At 42.5% G+C, this 20,682-nt stretch overlaps 1 protein-coding gene across 2 annotated transcripts in view; it reads left to right on the plus strand.

Moving 5' to 3' along the window:
- Window positions 1-20,682, plus strand: part of NFXL1 (nuclear transcription factor, X-box binding like 1) — a 212,374-nt gene that overhangs the window by 21,350 nt on the left and 170,342 nt on the right. For both annotated transcript variants that reach the window (XM_082259587.1, XM_082259588.1), the window contains exons 5-8: window positions 93-223; window positions 2,740-2,918; window positions 8,030-8,191; window positions 8,371-8,471. In XM_082259587.1, the coding sequence (XP_082115713.1) occupies window positions 93-223; window positions 2,740-2,918; window positions 8,030-8,191; window positions 8,371-8,471 (573 nt within the window). The remainder of the gene's footprint in view (window positions 1-92; window positions 224-2,739; window positions 2,919-8,029; window positions 8,192-8,370; window positions 8,472-20,682) is intronic.

Consider the following 20,682-nt stretch of genomic DNA (forward strand, 5'->3'; position numbering starts at 1 on the left):
TTATTGATCTGTCATCCTGTATTGATGTATTTAATTGGAACACTGTGTCCATGTAAGATCAGGAGTTCTAATTATGAATGGCTCCCTTGTAGGTCTGGAGCTGCTGTGCCTGTTATTGCATATTTCACATGCCGTGCATCCAGAAATGGGCCAAGGACAGCATATTCCTTGTGTCTTCACTCACAGATGATGACTTTGAAAAGAAAGATTACCCTTGGCCGTGGTATGTAAAAATTCAGAAATCAGATCATTTGTTTAATGTATGGATTGCCTGATTTTTTTTTTTTTTTTTTTGTATAAAATGTATATCTGTGATCAGTGAATAAAAATAAATCAGAAGGGACAATAAATTTATACAATTTTAATTCCTAGACATTTAGCATATCGGAATAAAACTTTCAGTCCCTCTTTTAAGCAGTTTTGACATATTTATATATTTCACATATAAATTTAATGGTGATCTTCCTTGGAGCTTTACAAATTAGTTCTAACAAGGAAGGATAACAAAGGGAATACAGGGGTTGAATTCAAAGCGAAGAGTTGCACCAGATATTGCACTCAATTTTAGTAAATCCACCCCACAGTACGTAAATGGTGCTTAGGAATACCTAGATAGAAAAGGGCGCCTTGCCCACACAAGGTGTAAGTTGTTGGAACAGGAAGTAAGGGAAATTGGTAAGTTGTATATACAGTTACAGGATGGATATAAATATAGAATAGTCTTTTGTCTGTTTTCTTATAAATTGTTTACAACATTAAATTAAATCTATATTGAGAACAAAACTGCGGGCTGTCATTACTAATCGCCTTCCGAAAATGCAATATACCTGGCTATTGCTGGCTCCAGTACTCTCTAAGGCCTGGACCTGGAACAAGCATGTAGTGAGTAAAATCAAAACTCCAGATTTGCAAGTCATGGGCTTTCAAAGTATTCAGTTTGGATGAAATTCAGTGGGAAGCTGGTGAACCTATTGAGGCTTTGCCTTCTTATTTTTGTGCTGCACCACAAGGTCAATAAGGGGCCCCCAAGTAAAGAGATACTTGGATAACAACATCCATGGTTCTTGATCGGGTTACATCACCAAAAAATGGATGGCATGGTGACTTCTTAACTGGGAGGTCAGAATTGCAGAGCAGTAACCTCAGGGACTTGACATCTAGTTCCAGTCTAAAGGTGCAAAAATTCACAAGTTTTAACTTGGTGCCGGTTCACATTTGTGCGATCACAGAGATCGCATATAATTCGGAGCGCACTGCTCCTAAATTACATGCGATCTCTGTGATACAGTTTGTATGGCTGAATTCGCACCACAATCGCACTAAACACGCACATGACCCTTTTTTTAATCCGCAGCAGAATCGGATCGCATGGTGGTTCACACTAGTGTGATCCGATTCTGTGCGATCTTGCAGATCGCACTGCGATATGCGATCTCAACTGGGGGTGTCGTTAACTTTTAATTGACACCCCCTGTGTATCACATATGGCAGTGTGAACTGCCAGGGGTGCGGATGCGATGCGGGAAAACGCTGTATATTGGCAGCATTCCTGCATCGCACAAATGTGAACCGGGACACAAAGTGGAGTTCTGTTCCCCCCGCCTTTCCAAAAAATATATATATTTTTAATAATATACAATAATAATAATACTGTAGCTGCTGACTTTTACTATTAGGGCACACACCTGTCCATGCATCAGGTGGTGTCCTCGACTGGAGCCGATTCTTGAATCAGCTTTCGGGTGCAGGCGCCGCCATCTCAGCTAAGGGAAACCGGCAGTGAGTCATTGCGGCTTTACAGGCAATTTCCTTCTGCGCATGTGCGAATCGTGCTGCGCTCTGTGAATGGGTGGAGGAGGAGGGCGCTGAACTTCCAGCTCACTTCTCTGCTCCGAATTCTTCCAGCTAAACCTAGCAGTCATTGCTGTTTGCTGAATTATTTTTGGATGCTACAAATAACTGTCAACGCACTTAAATCTATGGATGCAGTCAGGCACTGTGCCTTATGGGCCATACACAGATTTTCTGAAGACTTTTTCCTTTAGACTTGCCAAAACCATATAATATGAGGTTGAACCTAAACACTTTCAATTTGTATGCAATCTGGCAGGCCCTTGCACTACTAAGAAAAGGTAAATCTGAAGGAAATCTAACCACAAAAGTTGGATAGTATGTATCCAGCTTAAGATTAAGATCAGAACTGCACACATTGTCTAATTCTAATGCACATTAATTAGGCCCCTTTCACACATCCGGTCCGTTCAGTTCATCAGTTCAGTCACCTCAAAATGTATTCGTTTTTCGTCCGTTGTTTGTCCGTTTGTTTGTCCGTTTGTTTGTCCGTTTGTTTGTCCGTTTGTTTGTCCGTTTGTTTGTCCGTTGTTCGTCTGTTTTTCATCCTGTTTTCTTTTTTACATCCACTACCAATGCAAAAACGGATGAAAAACGGACCATCTGTCCCTTTTTTTATATCCATTTTTCGTCCGATCCGTTTTTTTGACGGGTGAAAAATAGGGCTTTCATCCGTTCCGAAAAACGGACATTGACGGAAGTGGTTGAAAACGGATGTTAACGGATGATCATCCGTTGTCATCCATTTTTACATAGAGATGCATTGATGTCCGTTTTTCATCCGTCAACGGATGGATGACAAATGGACGGTATGTGTGAAAGGAGCCTTAAAACTTGATGCCTGCCTTTTTGTAATACTGCTGTTTTTTTTTTTTTTTTGGCTTTTAGCCCCAAGTGTCGATATGAATACAAGCGAACCCAGACTCCTGCCAGATATTACTGTTATTGTAGTAAAGTAGAAGACCCACCACTGGACCCGTGGCTTGTACCTCATTCTTGTGGCCAAGTTTGCGAAAGAGAATTTAAGCCATCTTGTGGTCACAAATGCTTGCTCTTGTGCCATCCAGGTAAGCATAGAAATGAACCATATAGCAATGCGACTTGACTATAAAAGTTTGCTACATTGCAGATCAAATAAGAGATCCTTATAAGCAATTTCACCTTAACTGCTGGTATATTATTTGGAAGTGTTTATCTTTGATTCTTTAAAGAAATGCTGGGTGATTCCGAAATGAACTGATCCTCAAGCCTGTAGAGATCCGCAATGCTAGACTTTGTCAGTAGAAGCCACCATATGATTTAAAAGAAAGGTCCTACATCAGCATATTGGTGTTCCTTTACCCTAGGTAACGCAGAAAAAGGATACTATTTTAAATCTGGAGTATGCTGTCCAGTTCTGGGCACCGGTCCTCAGGAAGGATGTGCTGGAACTGGAAAGAGTCCAGAGAAGGGCAACAAAAATAATTAGGGGAATGGAGGACATCAGCTATGAGGAAAGACTACAAGCACTGAACTTATTCTCTCTGGAGAAGAGACGATTGAGGGGGGATATGATATCAATGTACAAATACTGTACTGGCGACCCTAGCATAAGGAACAAACTTTTCAGAGAAAGGGAATACAATAAGACACGTGGCCACTCACTAAAACTAGAGGAAAAGCGGTTTAACCTTAAAGTGCGTAAGAGGTTCTTCACTGTAAGAGCGGTAAGGATGGGGAATTCTCTTCCACAAGCAGTCGTAGCAGCAGGGAGCATTGATAGTTTCAAAAAAACTATTAGATGGGCACCTTTAAAGACCACAACATACAGGGGTATACAATGTACGGTTAATAGCAAACACACACACACACATCATAGGTTGAACTGGATAGACGGATGTCTTTTTCAACCTCACTAACTATGTAACTATGTAAATTCTTTGATCCTGTGAATATAGTGCTGTCATATGTAAGCAGTTACTTATACTTGTGCACTGGGATGCTGCTGGCGATTCAGGTCAGTGAGTTATTTCTGATTGCCATTAAACCTGTCCTTGCCTCTGCCGCTAGGAATAGGTTCCAGCAACAGCAGCTGTGTGATTGCAGCACACGAGTTGCAACACAAGTGTGAGTGACTTTGACATTACATATAATCTCCATTTTAGAGAGTTTGAAATTGTTTCCTTTGAATGAGTTACTAGGGGTAATGGAGCACTCTGAGGTGTGACTGACATAGTAAAGGGAATTTCCTGTAGTGCACAGGAGCCCCGTATTTTTTCACCGCCTCTGCTGCGAGTGCTCCTATATCTGGCAATCTGGCTGTCAATCCAAGCTCATTAAATAATGGTCTCCTTGAAAGCAGTGTTGGCAAAGAGTGATAAGGGGAAAAGGGGTGTATATTCATATATTTAGCTTTAAATTCCCTTATGAACACACACAGCGTGTTGGGTTTACATCTGAATCAGTTGTAATCTTGGTAGGTATAAATATTCATGGTAAAAAAATAAGCTCTTTGTAAGTTCTTCTGCAAAGCAGAACAATATACAAACAAGGAAAATTATACATAGTGTCGGTTGGTTGATATGTCCTTCCAATCTACAGCCACCCACCTACCACAGGTTGTCAGACAGCCAGCCACCCACAGACAGGGTGCCAGCAAGCCAGCCACCCACCACAGGGTGCCAGCCAGCCACCCACCCACCCACCACAGGGTTCCAGCAAGCCAGCCATTAAACATTAAACAAAAATTAACATGTTCAGTACCAGATTTGTGTCAAAAATGTGTCTTTATTTCTCAAAACTTTACATGTACATAAATATCGGCCCATATTGGCCGATACCGATACGTTGTGACCAAAATATCGATATCGGCTCTGAAAAAACATATCGGTCTATCATATATATCATTACACACAATATTACAAAAAGTATTGGGACGCATACCTTTTCACGCACATGAACTTTAATAGCATCTTAGTCTGTAGTCTGTAGGGTTCAAGTGAGTTGGCCCACCCTTTGCAGCTATAACAGCTTCAACTCTTCTGGAAAGGCTGTCCGCAAGGTGTAGGAGTGTGTCTATAGGAATGATTGACCATTCTTCCAGAAGCGCATTTGTGAGGCGGTCAGGCACTGATGTTGGACATGAAGGCCTGGCTCGCAGTCTCTGCTCTAATTCATCCCAAAGGTGTTCTATCAAGTTAAGGTCAGGACTCTGTGCAGGCCATTCAAGTTCCTCTACCCAAACTCGCTCATTCATTTCTCTATGGACCTTGCTTTGTGAACTGGTGAGCAGTCATTTTGGAACATGAAGGAGACATCCCCAAACTGTTCCCACAAAGTTGGAAGCATAAAATTGTCCAAAATATCTTGGTATGCTGACACCTTAACCGGTTGCCGACCGCCGCACGACTATACACTGCTGCGGTCAGCCCCGGCCAGGCAGAGTGACGTATGGATACGTCACTCGCCTGTCACTGACTTGTGAGCCAATTGCGGGCGGGCGCGCGCCCGCCCGCCCTGGCTCGTTCACTGACAAGTCAGTGCGTGTGACCGGCGGACCCGATCGTCCGCCGGTCACTCACGATCGCTCCGGTGAAGGGAGAAAGACGGACGGCTTATGTAAACAAGCCGCCTGCCATTCTCCCTGGTGTAAAAATGAAGATCAGACGGTTCTACTATGTAGGACCGTTGATCTCTGTTTTTACACCAATAGCCATGTCCCTATACAGTTAGAATCACGCCCCTAGGACACACTTAACCCCTCCCTCTCCAATACAGTTAACCCCTTCCCTGCCAGTGTCATTTTTGCAGTAACAGTGCATATGTATAGCACTGATTACTGCAGTAATGTCACTGGTAACCCCAAAAGTGTCAAAAATGTCAGTCAAGGGTCCGATCTGTCCGCCGCAATGTTGCAGTACCGCAAAAAAAATCGCAGATCGCCGCCATTACGCGTTAAAAAAAAAAAAAAAACACCAAAAATGACAAAAATCTTTCCATTTGTTAGTAAACGCGATAACTTTTGCGCAAACCAATCAAAATACGCTTTTAGCGATTTTTTTTTTTTTTTTTTTTTTTTTTTTTTTTTTTTCCCAAACATATGTAGCATAAAACAAATTGGCCGAAAATGTTAAAAAATTTTGATTTTTACATTTTTTTTTTTTTTGGGGGAATTTCATATAAAAAAATGTGAAAAATATTGTTATTTTTGCAAAATTGACGCTCTTTTTTTGTTTATAGCGCATGATCAAAAAATCGCACAGGTGATCAAATGCCACCAAAAGAAAGCTCTGTTTGTGGAAAAAAAAGGACGTGAAATTAGTTTAGGTAGAGCGTCGCACAACCGCGCAATTGTCCGTTAAAGTCACGCAGTAAAAAATCGCAAAAAACCCCCTGATCTTTTAGCAGCCAAATCCTCCGGGGCTTAAGTGGTTAAAGCAGAGTTCCACCCTAAAATTAAACTTGCCTCCATCTTCATGCCCGGGGTCACCTGAAAAACAAATGGATAATCGCAATTTTTTTTTTTTCTTTTACTTACCTGGTTTAGAAGAAAATATACTTACCTTACTTCCTCTTCTTCCCCCTCGGCGGCCACGGCGATTCGTCACTTCATGGCTTGCAATGATTCCTGGGAGCTGAACGTCATCGCTCCCAGGAATCAATGTGCCTGCACTGGCCCCGATGTCAGTTCCGGTGCAGGCGCCGTCATACCTTGCTAAACAGCTTCTGGGCGTGCAGGGATGACGCTGCAGTCCCGGAAGTGACGGCGGTGCCGGTGCAGTGCATCGTGGGACCGAAGAAGACGGAAGAGGACACAGAAGAGGATCGCGCTGGCTTCAAGCTGCCCACACCTGAGATGGCAGCGCTGGACAATACTTTTTCAAGGTAAGTATTTCTTCTAAAAGGTAAGTGCAACCCGGGACAGATCAGAGTCTAGGCATTGTGGAATGTACTAGCCCTGACTGTCCCGGGGGTATTTTTATTTAAAAAAAGCTTTCCCTGGGTGGAACTCCACTTTAAGAGGTCCCTTCACTAAATCTAAGGGGCCAAACCCAGACAAGCAACCCCACACCATCAAATGATTTGGACCAGTGCACAAAGCAAGGTCCATAAAGACATGGATGAGCGAGTTTGGGGTGGAGGAACTTGACTGGCCTGCACAGAGTCCTGACCTTAACCTAATAGAACACCTTTGGGATGAATTAGAGCAGAGACTGTGAGTCAGGCCCTCTCTCCAACATCGGTGCCTGACCTCCCAAATGTTCTTCTGGAAGAATGGTCAAACACTCCCATTGACACACTCCTAAACCTTGTGGATAGCCTGTATGTATGTATGTATGTATGTGTGTGTGTGTGTGTGTGTGTATATAATGAGCTAGTTATATGCAGTTCTACTTTATGCTTAGGCAGAATTATTATTGGTAAAGTTTTTTTCTTTTATCTGTGATAAATGCACACTTTGCCTAGACATTCATACCTGCTTACCCACTTGCTGTCCGTCTCATAGCAGTTTTACTGCTACAGGGCGGCATCTGTGCGCCGGATCAAGTGTGTGTGTGTGTGTGTACATAATAATAATAATAATAATAATAAAGTGACCAGTGAGTGTATAAACACACACAGTGTCTCTATGTGTGTGTGTGTATATATGTATATATATATGTATGTATGTATGTATGTGTGTGTGTGTGTGTGTGTGTGTGTGTGTGTGTGTGTAATTTATTTCTTAACCTCACATACCTGCACAGCAGAAAGGGGGTTACAGTGCCAGCATTGTTGCTATTATTCTGACCTGTATTGGGAGCAGGAGTGAGGTGTTCAGGGAGATTACCAGAGTAGAGAACACAGGAATGACCTTGGCAGCCGAGCGATGTTCATTCACAGTCCAGTGAGACCGAAGGCTAGAAGGTGACACAGGAGGTCCCCTAATGCCTTGATATGTGGCGCACATTATGGTTGTTTGGAAGTAGTGTGCGAGAAACATGAATATCTGAACAGTACTAAATAACTGGGGGAGGAAAAAAAGTTTCCTGCATGCAGCTACAATGTGTATTTAACAGTTTAGCTTGCGTTCCACATTCAGGACCTAAAACCCATTTTTGCACATTAAGCATTGTTCTATGGTATTATAAATTTGTTTTACCTCTTGCAGCTGGAGTTATTTCATCAGTAACCTATCTCCTTGTCTACCTGTATTTAGGACCTTGCCCACCTTGTCCAAAGATGGTTACCATCACTTGTTTTTGCAAGAAGGCGAAGCCTATTCCACGCAGGTGCAGTGCCAAAGATTGGTCTTGTCAGCAGTCATGTGGGAGAATGCTGTTGTGTGGGCAACACAAGTGTGAAAATCATTGCCATAAAGGTATATTCTGACCACGTTCATCATATGTTTTAATAATTTCTGTGTTACAAAGCAGTAGTAAGCAAATAGCAACTGCTTTTAAAAAATCCCTATCATTTGCAGTTTTTCCTGCATTAAAAGGCACATCGGCTTAAGCTATAAAGTTTATAAACTGTTTTCTTTGGACTTGCTTATTAAAGGAGAATGCCTGCCATGCCCCAGAGTCAGCAAGCAAAAATGTCTTTGTGGAAAAAAGGTGGCTGAACGACTGTGTGCAAGTCCAACCTGGCAGTGTGATGTGGTGAGTAATTTACCCGTAGCATATATGAACACAATATACTAAACTATAATTTTGGCATCTCTGCAGCCAGATCTCCCTCCTTGAGTTCCAGAGTCTCCCACCTTCTTCATTTTTATTTTTTAGATATAAATGAAAAATACAGGGGAGCAAACCATGTCCCACAAACCTTTAATATACTTAATTTTCCTGGCAGACAAAACTGCTATTGCTACCTCCTGGGAAAGCCCAGTTATAGACATAACCCTAAAGAAGCGTAAACTCCTGTGGATAATGCTCAATTAAAAAATTATTAGTGTCTTGCGAGACAAACAAAATATGGTCGCCCTGGCTTATCTATTGGCAGGTTCCGGACATGAGGCGCTAACTCCAGAAGTGGTTGGCTTCAGATATCCGAATGGACCCCCTATCTTCTCTTCTTCCTTCTCTTCTTCCTTCTCTTCTCTCTGTCTTTTTTTTCCTTCTTTTCTTCTTGTTATGCCGGTCCTGCGACCAATACCTGTCCCCCCCCCACCCCTTTTTACACCTTTTAATTCATAAATCAGCAGCATTGGGAAGTGGCATTTCCATTAATGTCCTCATTGTGTTGGGATAGTGGAGAAAGTATTAGAAGTTTATAAAACAAGTCCGATATATTATACTTCTGTCGAACATCCCATAGGTTTTACAATATTTTTTAATAAAGCCTTAGGGCCTAGAAATGGGCCATAGACGGATCTCTAGATCTGACCCTGAACAAGCTCTCGGCTCTATAGGTCTCTGGTATGCAACTACCTTTTTTTTAACCTCCTTAGTGGTATTCCCGAGTGTGGCTCGGGGTTAACTTTCAGTACCAAAAGCAGTAACCCCGAGCCACACTCGGGATTACCCTGCAATGTTACTCCCTGCGCTCCCCCGCCGTCCTCCCCGGCGTCCACACACTCTCTCCCCGCTCTGTGCACGGCCGATTGCCTTCTGGTTCCTTCCCTGCGAGCGTTGCGACGCAGGGGGGTGGAACCGGCGGCAAATTCAAAAGTGTAAATACACAAATGACATGATACAAAGCTGTGATCCTAACGGATTACACTGTATCATGCCATTTCAGCACAGGATTGCACCTGGTGACTTTTCCAGTGCCCTGCCTGTGCTTTTCCAGTACTTTGTGCCTGGAAAATTTGAGAATGGACATAATCAGACCGCCAGGGAGGTTAAAAGTTTTTTTTTTTTTTTTTTTTTTTTTTTTTTTGGTATGTGACCATAGTGGACACCAACATTGGGTTATCTGGTTAGGTGCTCCCCACTTCCTTCTTTTATTTTTGCCCCCACTTCTATTCTTTTGTTTTTGTACTTCCTAAGTAGTTATATTGTTGAATGATCAAAGACTGGCAAGGATTGTTTGCCACTTTACTTTGTAATGTTCTTTTTTTTATTCTTCAGAAAACTTTCAATAAAAATAATTGAAACCGAAACAAAAAAAAAAATCTCACTCAAGCACTAATGTATATAACTATTGGAAATATATCATTATGTAGTCGTTTTTTTGTTGATCTCTGGAGAGTTTGTAGTTGTGTTTTGCCTCCGTCCCTTTAGAGTTTGGTGTGGGGTATGGGTTGGTTTCTCAGGCCATAAGGTGGGACTTTTACGGGCAAGTGATGGATACACAGTTGTATAAAATTATAATGACAATTTATTGTGGATAAATTTGTATATACAATAAAGATATTTTAAAAGACATTAGTGGTGATGTTTGGTGTTTGGGTTACAGACCCAAGGTGCATGGAAAATGCTAGTTTTGGAAAAAGAGTTTCCGTGACAATGGTGCAGTATGTGTGACTTTTATTTTTGATGAAAAGAGACTCTGTTTCTCCAGGCTAGGTTGCTTGGATGCATCACAGAGAATTCATCAAAAATGTTGACCCGACGCGTTTCGGCTAACAGGGTAGCCTTTGTCAAGGGTTTAGTGTCACCAAGTCTGTAGAAATAGTGACATATATATCAGAATTCTCATCATTTTCATATAGTGGGTTATATAATGACGGTATAATAAATACATACATTTTGACCCGTTTTTGGTGATGCTTATTCAAAATCTTAGAAGATCCGCAACGAGAACCAAATGTGAGCAACCTGCAGGTATGGTCAGTGGTAAATATTAAAGAATACTGAATAAAGCTGAATAAAGGTGCTAGCATACTTGATGGTGACATCAACTTACTAGATATTGCTCAGGTGTCCGTTTATGCCTGGGTTGGTCGATGAGATTATGCAGCAAATAAAATATATATATACACATATATACACGCATATATGCATAAACATACAGCGAGGTACACACATGCACACATATATATATCCGCATACACACACGTGTATATCTGAAGGTCTGGCCAATCTGTGGGTATATAATATATATAGAGAAATTGGTATTTCAGATGTTTAAAGAAGGGAGGTAAAAGGAAAATACATTTTCCACTACTTACAGGGTGTGTTACAAAAACACGGCTCAGGATAAATTGTAAGTTATTTTTCGGTGCAAAAAATGCAGCCGTCCTCAAAGTCCATGTCTTTTGTACAGGTGTTTGATACTGGAATTACATTTAACTCGTTTTAGACACAGGCAAATGGCGCCAAGTATGGTGCTTTTATTGGTTTGGCAAAGTGAGTAACACTTACGGTTGTTTGTAGGGGTTTTCTGCAAGTTGCGTCCGCTCTGTCTCCTCGCTTCCCTCGGTGTGAGGGTGAAGTGAGGAGACGCTGATTCCCCGGCCTTTTTAAAGCCCTTCGCGCGTGCGCACTGTGTGCCGCACGTACGGAGCTTCCTGTGTGACTGACGTCATTCCCTTGTTGTGCGCACGCGCTAGTAGGGTGCGCGCGCATCAGGGAGACTGGTCGCACATTATTGGCCGCCGACACGGGAGGGAGGAACTAAAATCCCGGGAGGGGGATTTTGCGGAGGATGGTATATTCCGGGGTTCCAAGTTTAACCCCTGGTTTACACAGGGGCTTTCCGTGCCGGGTGCGTTCTTCATGATTTGAACAGTTTCATCAGGGGTCGATGAGTTATATCAAGCATACATATATATATATATATTTGAAAGTTATACAGTAAATAAAACTAAATGGTATATTAGTGTATAGTCTAGTATCATGAGTTTTAACAGCAGAAAAAATATACAAAAGGAAGGGGGCCTCATTGTATTCTGAAGAGCAAGAGTTTAGAGGTCCTGTGGGAATGAAGGGGGGGGAAAAAAGGGGAGAGGGAGAGAGAGAGGGGGGGGGGGAAGAAGGGTATTTATGTATTTTTTAGGGGATTTTGACCGTGAGGCGAGTTTGGCTTCTTTTTAGTTTTTGGGAGGTTTAGTGTTTAATCAGTTTTTCCTGATACGAAACCTTCCAGAAAAGGGCGATAGCTTGCTATTTCGTTTAGACCCGGAGGTACGGTGGCTTTTAGGTGCTGTATCCACCGTAGTTCTATTTGGAGGAGGCGTTTGTTCCAATCCCCCCCTCTATGGGGGATATGGATTCTGTCTAGAGCCATAAAGTTTATTCTGGGCATTTTGTAGCCATGTTGATACGCTACATGTCTTCCTAGTGGAAGGTCGGGATTGCAAAGGTCCATACTGTTTACATGTTTTCCAATTCTTTTTCCCATTTCTTGTTTTGTTTTCCCAACATAGTATGCTCCGCATTCGCATGTCATCAAGTAAATCACTCCCTTTGTTTTGCAATTTGCAAAGTGTCTTGGTATAAATTTTTCCCCATTTGGTAATGTGGTTTCCACGCATTTCTTAATGACGTTGCATTGCGCGCATGATCCACAAGGATATGTTCCTTTAGTTTTGCATGGGTCTTTTCTGATGTTTTCTTTAAATTCACTGTGTATGAGGTTTTGTTGTAGGGAGCCTGCTTTGCGATATGTTATTGATGGATTCTCGGAGACCAGATGTTTTATTTTGGGGTCCTCTTTTAGGATTGGCCAGTGTTTTTGGAGAATGTTTTTTATGGTGGGATGTTCGTTGGTGTATCTTAGTATAATCCGTGTGTTGTCTTGTTCTTGTTTTTCTTTTTCTTTGTATTTTTTGCCACTTATTTGTTTAGTTGGAAATAAAAGATGTTGTCTTTCTTGTTGATTTGCTTTGTTGTAGGCTTTTCTTAGTGTGGTCTTTGTGTAGCCTCTTTTGAGTAGTCTATTTGTCAGGAGTCTTGCTTCATCCTGGAAGTCTTTGTCTAGGTTGCAGTTCCGTTTGAGTCGTAGGTATTGACTATAAGGGATGGCTTTCTTGAGAGGTATCGGATGAAAACTGGTGGCATGTAAGATCGTGTTTCCTGCTGTCTCTTTTCTGTATAGAGTTGTTCGTATAGCGCCTTCTTTTTCCTTTTATAATCCAGGTGTCCAAGAAGGGAACTTTATGATTGCTGTAGTTGAGTGTGAGGAACATATTGTAGTTTGTATTCATTGCTTTCAGGCATCCCTCAATTAGCTCTTCTGGTCCGTCCCATACGATCAGGATATCGTCTATATATCGTTGCCATAGTGTGATATGGTCGGTATATAGACTGTTTTCCTCTTTTGTTAGAAAGTCTCGTTCCCATGCTCCTAGGTATATGTTGGCGTAGGATGGGGCACAACTTGTGCCCATCGCTACGCCACATGTTTGTAGATAGTAGACTCCATCAAAGGTAAAGAAGTTATGGTGGAGAATGTATTCGAGCATTTGAATAATGAAGTTATTGAATTTTAAATCGGTGTTGCTTCCTTGGCTTAATGTTTTTTTGATAACTTCTATACCTTTTTTATGGGGGATGTTGCTATATAAGGATTCCACATCCACCGTGATTAGGAAAGCGTTTTTGGGTATGATTATGCCCTCTAATGTTTGTAGGAGGTGTACGGTGTCTTTGATGTATGAAGGTAATGTTGTAACATAGGGCCTGAGGTGTGCATCGATGACCTGACTTGTGGCTTCTGTTATGTTGCCGTTTCCTGAGATAATGGGTCTTCCAGGTGGGTTTCGTTTGTTTTTGTGCACCTTTGGGAGTGCATAGAAGGTCGGTGTTCTAGGATGCTTGGTTCTCATAAAGGTCCAGAGTGTTTGTGTAATTGCCCCTTCTTGTAGGGCTCTATCTAGTTTTTGGTAGAAGTCTTCTTTGAAGGAGTTGATCATTACAGGAGATATTTGTTTGTAGCAGACAGGGTTATTCAGGATGTTTAGACACATTTGTTTGTATTTTTCATTACTCATGAGTACGATGTTGCCTCCTTTGTCGGCTGGTTTTATTGTAATGCCTTCAAGGTTCTGTAGTTCTTTAATTGCTGCTTTTTGTCTTCTGGTAAGGTTATTTGTCTTGTAATCTTTTTTGAGTTTTAATTTTTCTATGTCTTTAGTTGTTTCGCGAACAAATAGAGCAATCGCTGGATTCAAGTTAAGTGGAGGAAATTTTTGAGATCTTTTTTTAAATTCTGGTATTGTTTTTTCTTGGGTTGTATGATCCTCCTCTTCGTCTTCATCTCCTTCTGGTTGGTTGTCTTCGTCTGGCCAGTCCTCCAGGCCTCCTTCTTCCAGTAATATATTCAGGTCTCTGATTGCTCTGAGCTCGGCTGCCGTCAAGTTGGGTGGTTTTTCTGTCGTTGGTGTTTTTTGATACATTGTTTTGAAGAGCAATTTTCGGGCGAATAAATTGATATCTTTTATGATTTCAAAAGTATCAGATGTTTTATTGGGACAGAAGGATAAGCCTAATGTCAATACTTCTGTTTGATCTTTGGTTAGCGTATGTGAAGATAGGTTTATGATGGTTACGCCTTCCATCTCTATGGTTTTGTCTGTTTTTGTGTTTTCGTCTGAGTTTTCGGGTCTGTTTGCCCTAAAAAACCTTTCTGTTTTTTTGGAGGGTTTTGCTTGGGTTTATATGATCTTGTGAACATTTGATGATTTTTCTGGGGTGCTGACGTTTCTTCTTCATTTGTTGAGGTAGGTTCGAGGGTGTAAGGTTCTTCTTCTCTATCTTCAGTTTCATAAATTTGTGGGGGGATCTGTACGTCTCTCCTTCTTATCATTCTTTGTTCAGTTCCTGATGCGTAGGAGGAGGAGTCTGATGAGTATTGTTGTCCTGCATTTCTAGGTTGTCTATAGTTTGTTCTTCTGTTTAGTCTGGGATTAGACCATTTGTAGGCTCGGTTTTGGCTAAATGCGTTTTTGTCCCTCCAATATTTTTGCTCCTTCTTTTTTAGTATTTCCTTACTGTACTCCTCAAGATGTTGTTTGAGTTTCTTTTCTTGTTCGCTGTAGAGAGCAGTCTTTTTTAATGGTGTTAGTTTCTCGTAGATAAGTTTGATGTCGTTTTCTAAACTTTTTATTTGGCGTAGGTATTCTTCTTGAAGTAGTATCATTAGATTCTTTGAACACTCGTTCAGGACGTTTTCCCAGTCTTTTTTCATCTGGTTAGTGATGTTGTCCATAGTTGGGAATATTTGTATCCTCAAACCAGCAGGGTTGATTTCCTCCGTTATGTACCTCTCAAAAGATCTTATGTGCCAATGTAGGGCTGCTTTTCTCTCAAGATGTTTTTTGAGATTGTTAAATAGTGATGTAATGTCTGAATCTTGTTGTTCATTTCCTTGGAAGTTTTTCTGGATGGCTGACATTAGATTTTCCCATTCAGTTCCCATTAGGTCTCCGTCCTGCTTGTCCTCCATGGTTATCAATGAGGGGGTTTCTTCCTTGGATCGACTATTGTTGAAACAATAGACGGTTTGGCTATGGAGATGCGATTTTCCTTTCCTCCAATAGGCTCTATGCCTTGGAGGGCGGAAACTTATGGATCTCCTAGCTTGCTTGTAGTAGATATATGTTAAGGTCCTGCTGAGCGACCTTATGGGGTATAAGAAAAAGTTTTTTGAAGATTTTTTTACTTTCCAGGGATCGTGAGAAAGGTGGATGTGTTATCCATCCAATGGTCTATGGAGAGGTTTTTTTGTTGATCTCTGGAGAGTTTGTAAACAAATAAGTGGCAAAAAATACAAAGAAAAACAAGAACAAGACAACACACGGATTATACTAAGATACACCAACGAACATCCCACCATAAAAAACATTCTCCAAAAACACTGGCCAATCCTAAAAGAGGACCCCAAAATAAAACATCTGGTCTCCGAGAATCCATCAATAACATATCGCAAAGCAGGCTCCCTACAACAAAACCTCATACACAGTGAATTTAAAGAAAACATCAGAAAAGACCCATGCAAAACTAAAGGAACATATCCTTGTGGATCATGCGCGCAATGCAACGTCATTAAGAAATGCGTGGAAACCACATTACCAAATGGGGAAAAATTTATACCAAGACACTTTGCAAATTGCAAAACAAAGGGAGTGATTTACTTGATGACATGCGAATGCGGAGCATACTATGTTGGGAAAACAAAACAAGAAATGGGAAAAAGAATTGGAAAACATGTAAACAGTATGGACCTTTGCAATCCCGACCTTCCACTAGGAAGACATGTAGCGTATCAACATGGCTACAAAATGCCCAGAATAAACTTTATGGCTCTAGACAGAATCCATATCCCCCATAGAGGGGGGGATTGGAACAAACGCCTCCTCCAAATAGAACTACGGTGGATACAGCACCTAAAAGCCACCGTACCTCCGGGTCTAAACGAAATAGCAAGCTATCGCCCTTTTCTGGAAGGTTTCGTATCAGGAAAAACTGATTAAACACTAAACCTCCCAAAAACCCAAAAACTAAAAAGAAGCCAAACTCACCTCACGGTCAAAATCCCCTAAAAAATACATAAATACCCTTCTTTCCCCCCCCCCCCTCTCTCTCTCCCTCTCCCCTTTTTTCCCCCCCCTTCATTCCCACAGGACCTCTAAACTCTTGCTCTTCAGAATACAATGAGGCCCCCTTCCTTTTGTATATTTTTTCTGCTGTTAAAACTCATGATACTAGACTATACACTAATATACCATTTAGTTTTATTTACTGTATAACTTTCAAATATATATATATATGTATGCTTGATATAACTCATCGACCCCTGATGAAACTGTTAAAATCATGAAGAACGCACCCGGCACGGAAAGCCCCTGTGTAAACCAGGGGTTAAACTTGGAACCCCGGAATATACCATCCTCTGCAAAATCCCCCTCCCGGGATTTTAGTTCCTCCCTCCCGTGTCGGCGGCCAATAATGTGCGACCAGTCTCCCTGATGCGCGCGCACCCTACTAGCGCGTGCGCACAACAAGGGAATGACGTCAGTCACACAGGAAGCTCCGTACGTGCGGCACACAGTGCGCACGCGCGAAGGGCTTTAAAAAGGCCGGGGAATCAGCGTCTCCTCACTTCACCCTCACACCGAGGGAAGCGAGGAGACAGAGCGGACGCAACTTGCAGAAAACCCCTACAAACAACCGTAAGTGTTACTCACTTTGCCAAACCAATAAAAGCACCATACTTGGCGCCATTTGCCTGTGTCTAAAACGAGTTAAATGTAATTCCAGTATCAAACACCTGTACAAAAGACATGGACTTTGAGGACGGCTGCATTTTTTGCACCGAAAAATAACTTACAATTTATCCTGAGCCGTGTTTTTGTAACACATCCTGTAAGTAGTGGAAAATGTATTTTCCTTTTACCTCCCTTCTTTAAACATCTGAAATACCAATTTCTCTATATATATTATATACCCACAGATTGGCCAGACCTTCAGATATACACGTGTGTGTATGCGGATATATATATGTGTGCATGTGTGTACCTCGCTGTATGTTTATGCATATATGCGTGTATATATGTGTATATATATATATTTTATTTGCTGCATAATCTCATCGACCAACCCAGGCATAAACGGACACCTGAGCAATATCTAGTAAGTTGATGTCACCATCAAGTATGCTAGCACCTTTATTCAGCTTTATTCAGTATTCTTTAATATTTACCACTGACCATACCTGCAGGTTGCTCACATTTGGTTCTCGTTGCGGATCTTCTAAGATTTTGAATAAGCATCACCAAAAACGGGTCAAAATGTATGTATTTATTATACCGTCATTATATAACCCACTATATGAAAATGATGAGAATTCTGATATATATGTCACTATTTCTACAGACTTGGTGACACTAAACCCTTGACAAAGGCTACCCTGTTAGCCGAAACGCGTCGGGTCAACATTTTTGATGAATTCTCTGTGATGCATCCAAGCAACCTAGCCTGGAGAAACAGAGTCTCTTTTCATCAAAAATAAGTCACACATACTGCACCATTGTCACGGAAACTCTTTTTCCAAAACTAGCATTTTCCATGCACCTTGGGTCTGTAACCCAAACACCAAACATCACCACTAATGTCTTTTAAAATATCTTTATTGTATATACAAATTTATCCACAATAAATTGTCATTATAATTTTATACAACTGTGTATCCATCACTTGCCCGTAAAAGTCCCACCTTATGGCCTGAGAAACCAACCCATACCCCACACCTATCATTATGTAGTCTTCCCACAATCTGAGATGTGAACCTGACTATGATAAATGGTCTTCTTTGTAGGTCTAATAGCTGATGTTAACTGGTCATGAAACAAATTCTTTTGAAGGGTAACAGAAGAATGTGGAAACGTTTTATGTATTGTATGGGCATCTTGTGGGTATATATGGAAGGCGCCAAAGGACATCTTGTACTACTGCTCATGTCTGGTGTACCTTCCTTACTTTCAAAGAGAAGTGCTGGAATAAAAAAATTAACAAAAACATTTATACTACCCTAGGTGGCTGCAGCTGTCCCCCGTCGGCTTTATACAGAGAACTGGGCGTTTAAAGACCACTGATTGCTCAGTTTTTAGGTTTGCTCTTAGCACAAAGCGGTCACTGTCAGTCACTGCTCTTCTCTGCTCCTCCAACTCTTACTGGAGTGCTTAACTGTGAAGGGGGCAGGAGCAGCTGGCTGAGGCTCTCGGCAGTGAGCTGGGAGGCTGAGCCAGCAGCTAGTCAGGTATCTGGGTGGATCCTGACATTATTGTTGAGATCCCTGCAGAACCTGGACCGTCTCTGTGACATCCGCTAAATCTGGGTCAAAGGAGTGCAAAACTAAGTGCACTACTGTCATCCACAGGAGAAGAATGGTCCCCTGCAGGTTAATGCCATAACGTAGTGGGGCATGAGCACTCTATCTTAATGGTAATCTATGATCACCGTATACACTTTTTCATTTTATAACGCAGCATTGTAATAGCAGTAAAAATAATTGTTTTGTTTGACAAGCCATTAACCCTTTTGCTGCCAGGTCCCTATTTCGTATGGACCTGACAGTGGGGCATATAAAAACACAATCCAGTGGCTGCAGCTACCGTGATTGTGTGTGAAACTGACAGGCAGACTCCTTTCTCTGTTCCTTCAAGGGGTGATTGTCCCGGTTCCAACATCGGAACGTTTTTAAGGGGTTTTACTCAAACATGTTTACAGTTCCCAGGAAGGTAGGCAAGGTGCGTCCAATTCTGGACCTCAAGGCACTGAACTGCTTTGTACGGGTGCGTACGTTCGGAATGGGGTTCATTTGCACCATGGTGGCATCCCTGCATCGGGGATTTTCTTGCCTTAATCGACATCAAAGACGCTTGTCTTCACATTCCAATGTGTGCCGGTCACCAGCGCTTCGTCCGCTTTGCCATGGGAGAAGAGCATTATCAGTTTGTGGCTTTACCCTTTGTTCTCGCCTCTGCTCCTGGGGTTCTCACAAAAGTGTTAGGCCCAGTGCTAGCATTATTACGCCAACGGGGGGGGGGGGGGGGGGATTGCAGTATTGGGCTACTTGAACAACCTCCTTTTGCGAGCAGAGTCTCCTACTGTTTTGGTGTAAAACCTGGAGATCACCATACGAACTCTGAGGGAGTTCTGCTAGATTCAGAATTTTCAGAAGTAAAGCTGGACTATCTTGGTCTGACTCTGGACTTGGCCTTAGCCAGAGTGCTCCTTCCTCTGGACAAACTCCAGAAACTGCAGGCTGCAATTTGTCTCCTGCTGACCAGCAGATGGTCATCCCTGCAGACTTGCATGCGGGTGCTGAGCCTTATGGTGTCTAGCTTTTTGAGGCGGTTCCGTTTGCACAGTTCCATACAAGGTCCCTGCAAAGGGAGATTCTGGGCAAATCTGACAAGATTCTGCAGTCTCTGGACAATCGGATCCACCTGAGCCAGGGAACAAAAGAGTCCCTAATATGGTGGCTTCGTTCTCCGCAGCTTCAGCTGGGCAAATCCTTCCTCTCCTTGTATTGGACAGTGGTAACCATGGATGCCAGCTTGTCTGGGTGGGGAGGCATCGTCGGCAAAAATTCTGCTCAGGGGGTCTGGACACTGGAAGAGTCCAGACTACTAATCAATGTCCTGGAACTCTGAGCGATCAGACTGTGCCTGGAACATTGGATGGATTGTCTTCAGCAGGGATCCTCCAACTACGGCCCTCCAGCTGTTGCGGAACTACACGTCCCATGAGGCATTGTAAAACTCTGACATTCACAGACATGACTAGGCATGATGGGAATTGTAGTTCCTGAACAGCTGGAGGGCCATAGTTTGAAGACCCTTGGTCTTCAGGGATGTCCAGTGTGCATTCAATCGGACAATGCCACGACCGTGGCTTATGTCAATCACCAGGGTGGCACAAGAAGTGTCCTGGCGGCTCTGGAGTGTAGGTAGAACGTTTAATTCCAGTCCCTCTGCCGTACACATTCCCGGGGTGGAAAACTGGCAGGCGGATTACCTCAGTCGGCAGGTGTTGGACCAAGGGGAGTGGTCTCTTCTTCCTGGGGTGTTTCATCAGTTGTGTCTCTGGTGGGGCATCCCCTAGGTGGATCTGTTGGCATCTCGGCTCAACAAAAAGGTTCAGAGGTTTGTGGCTCGGTCACGGAATCCTCTGGCGGACTCCACAGACACGCTGATGGCCCCGTCGGGTCAGTATCATCTGATTTAAGCCTTCTTTCCTCTCAAGCTTCTGCCAAAACTTCTACGCAGGATTGAGGCAGAAGATATTCCGGTCATCTTAGTGGCCCCAGACTGGCCTCGCCGGGCTTGGTACGCAGATCTGGTGCGATGTTCCTTGGAAGCTTCCTCTCAGGGAGGATCTGCTGTCCCAAAGGCCAGTCTTCCATCCTTTGCATGGTGTGAGTCTCTTGGGGTTCATCCTCACTCATTTTCGGTGGCTTAGATCTTGACCTTCCTTCAAT

The sequence above is a fragment of the Pelophylax lessonae genome (genome assembly GCF_965119305.1).
Source record: "Pelophylax lessonae genome assembly, chromosome: 1".
NCBI lineage: Eukaryota > Metazoa > Chordata > Amphibia > Anura > Ranidae > Pelophylax > Pelophylax lessonae.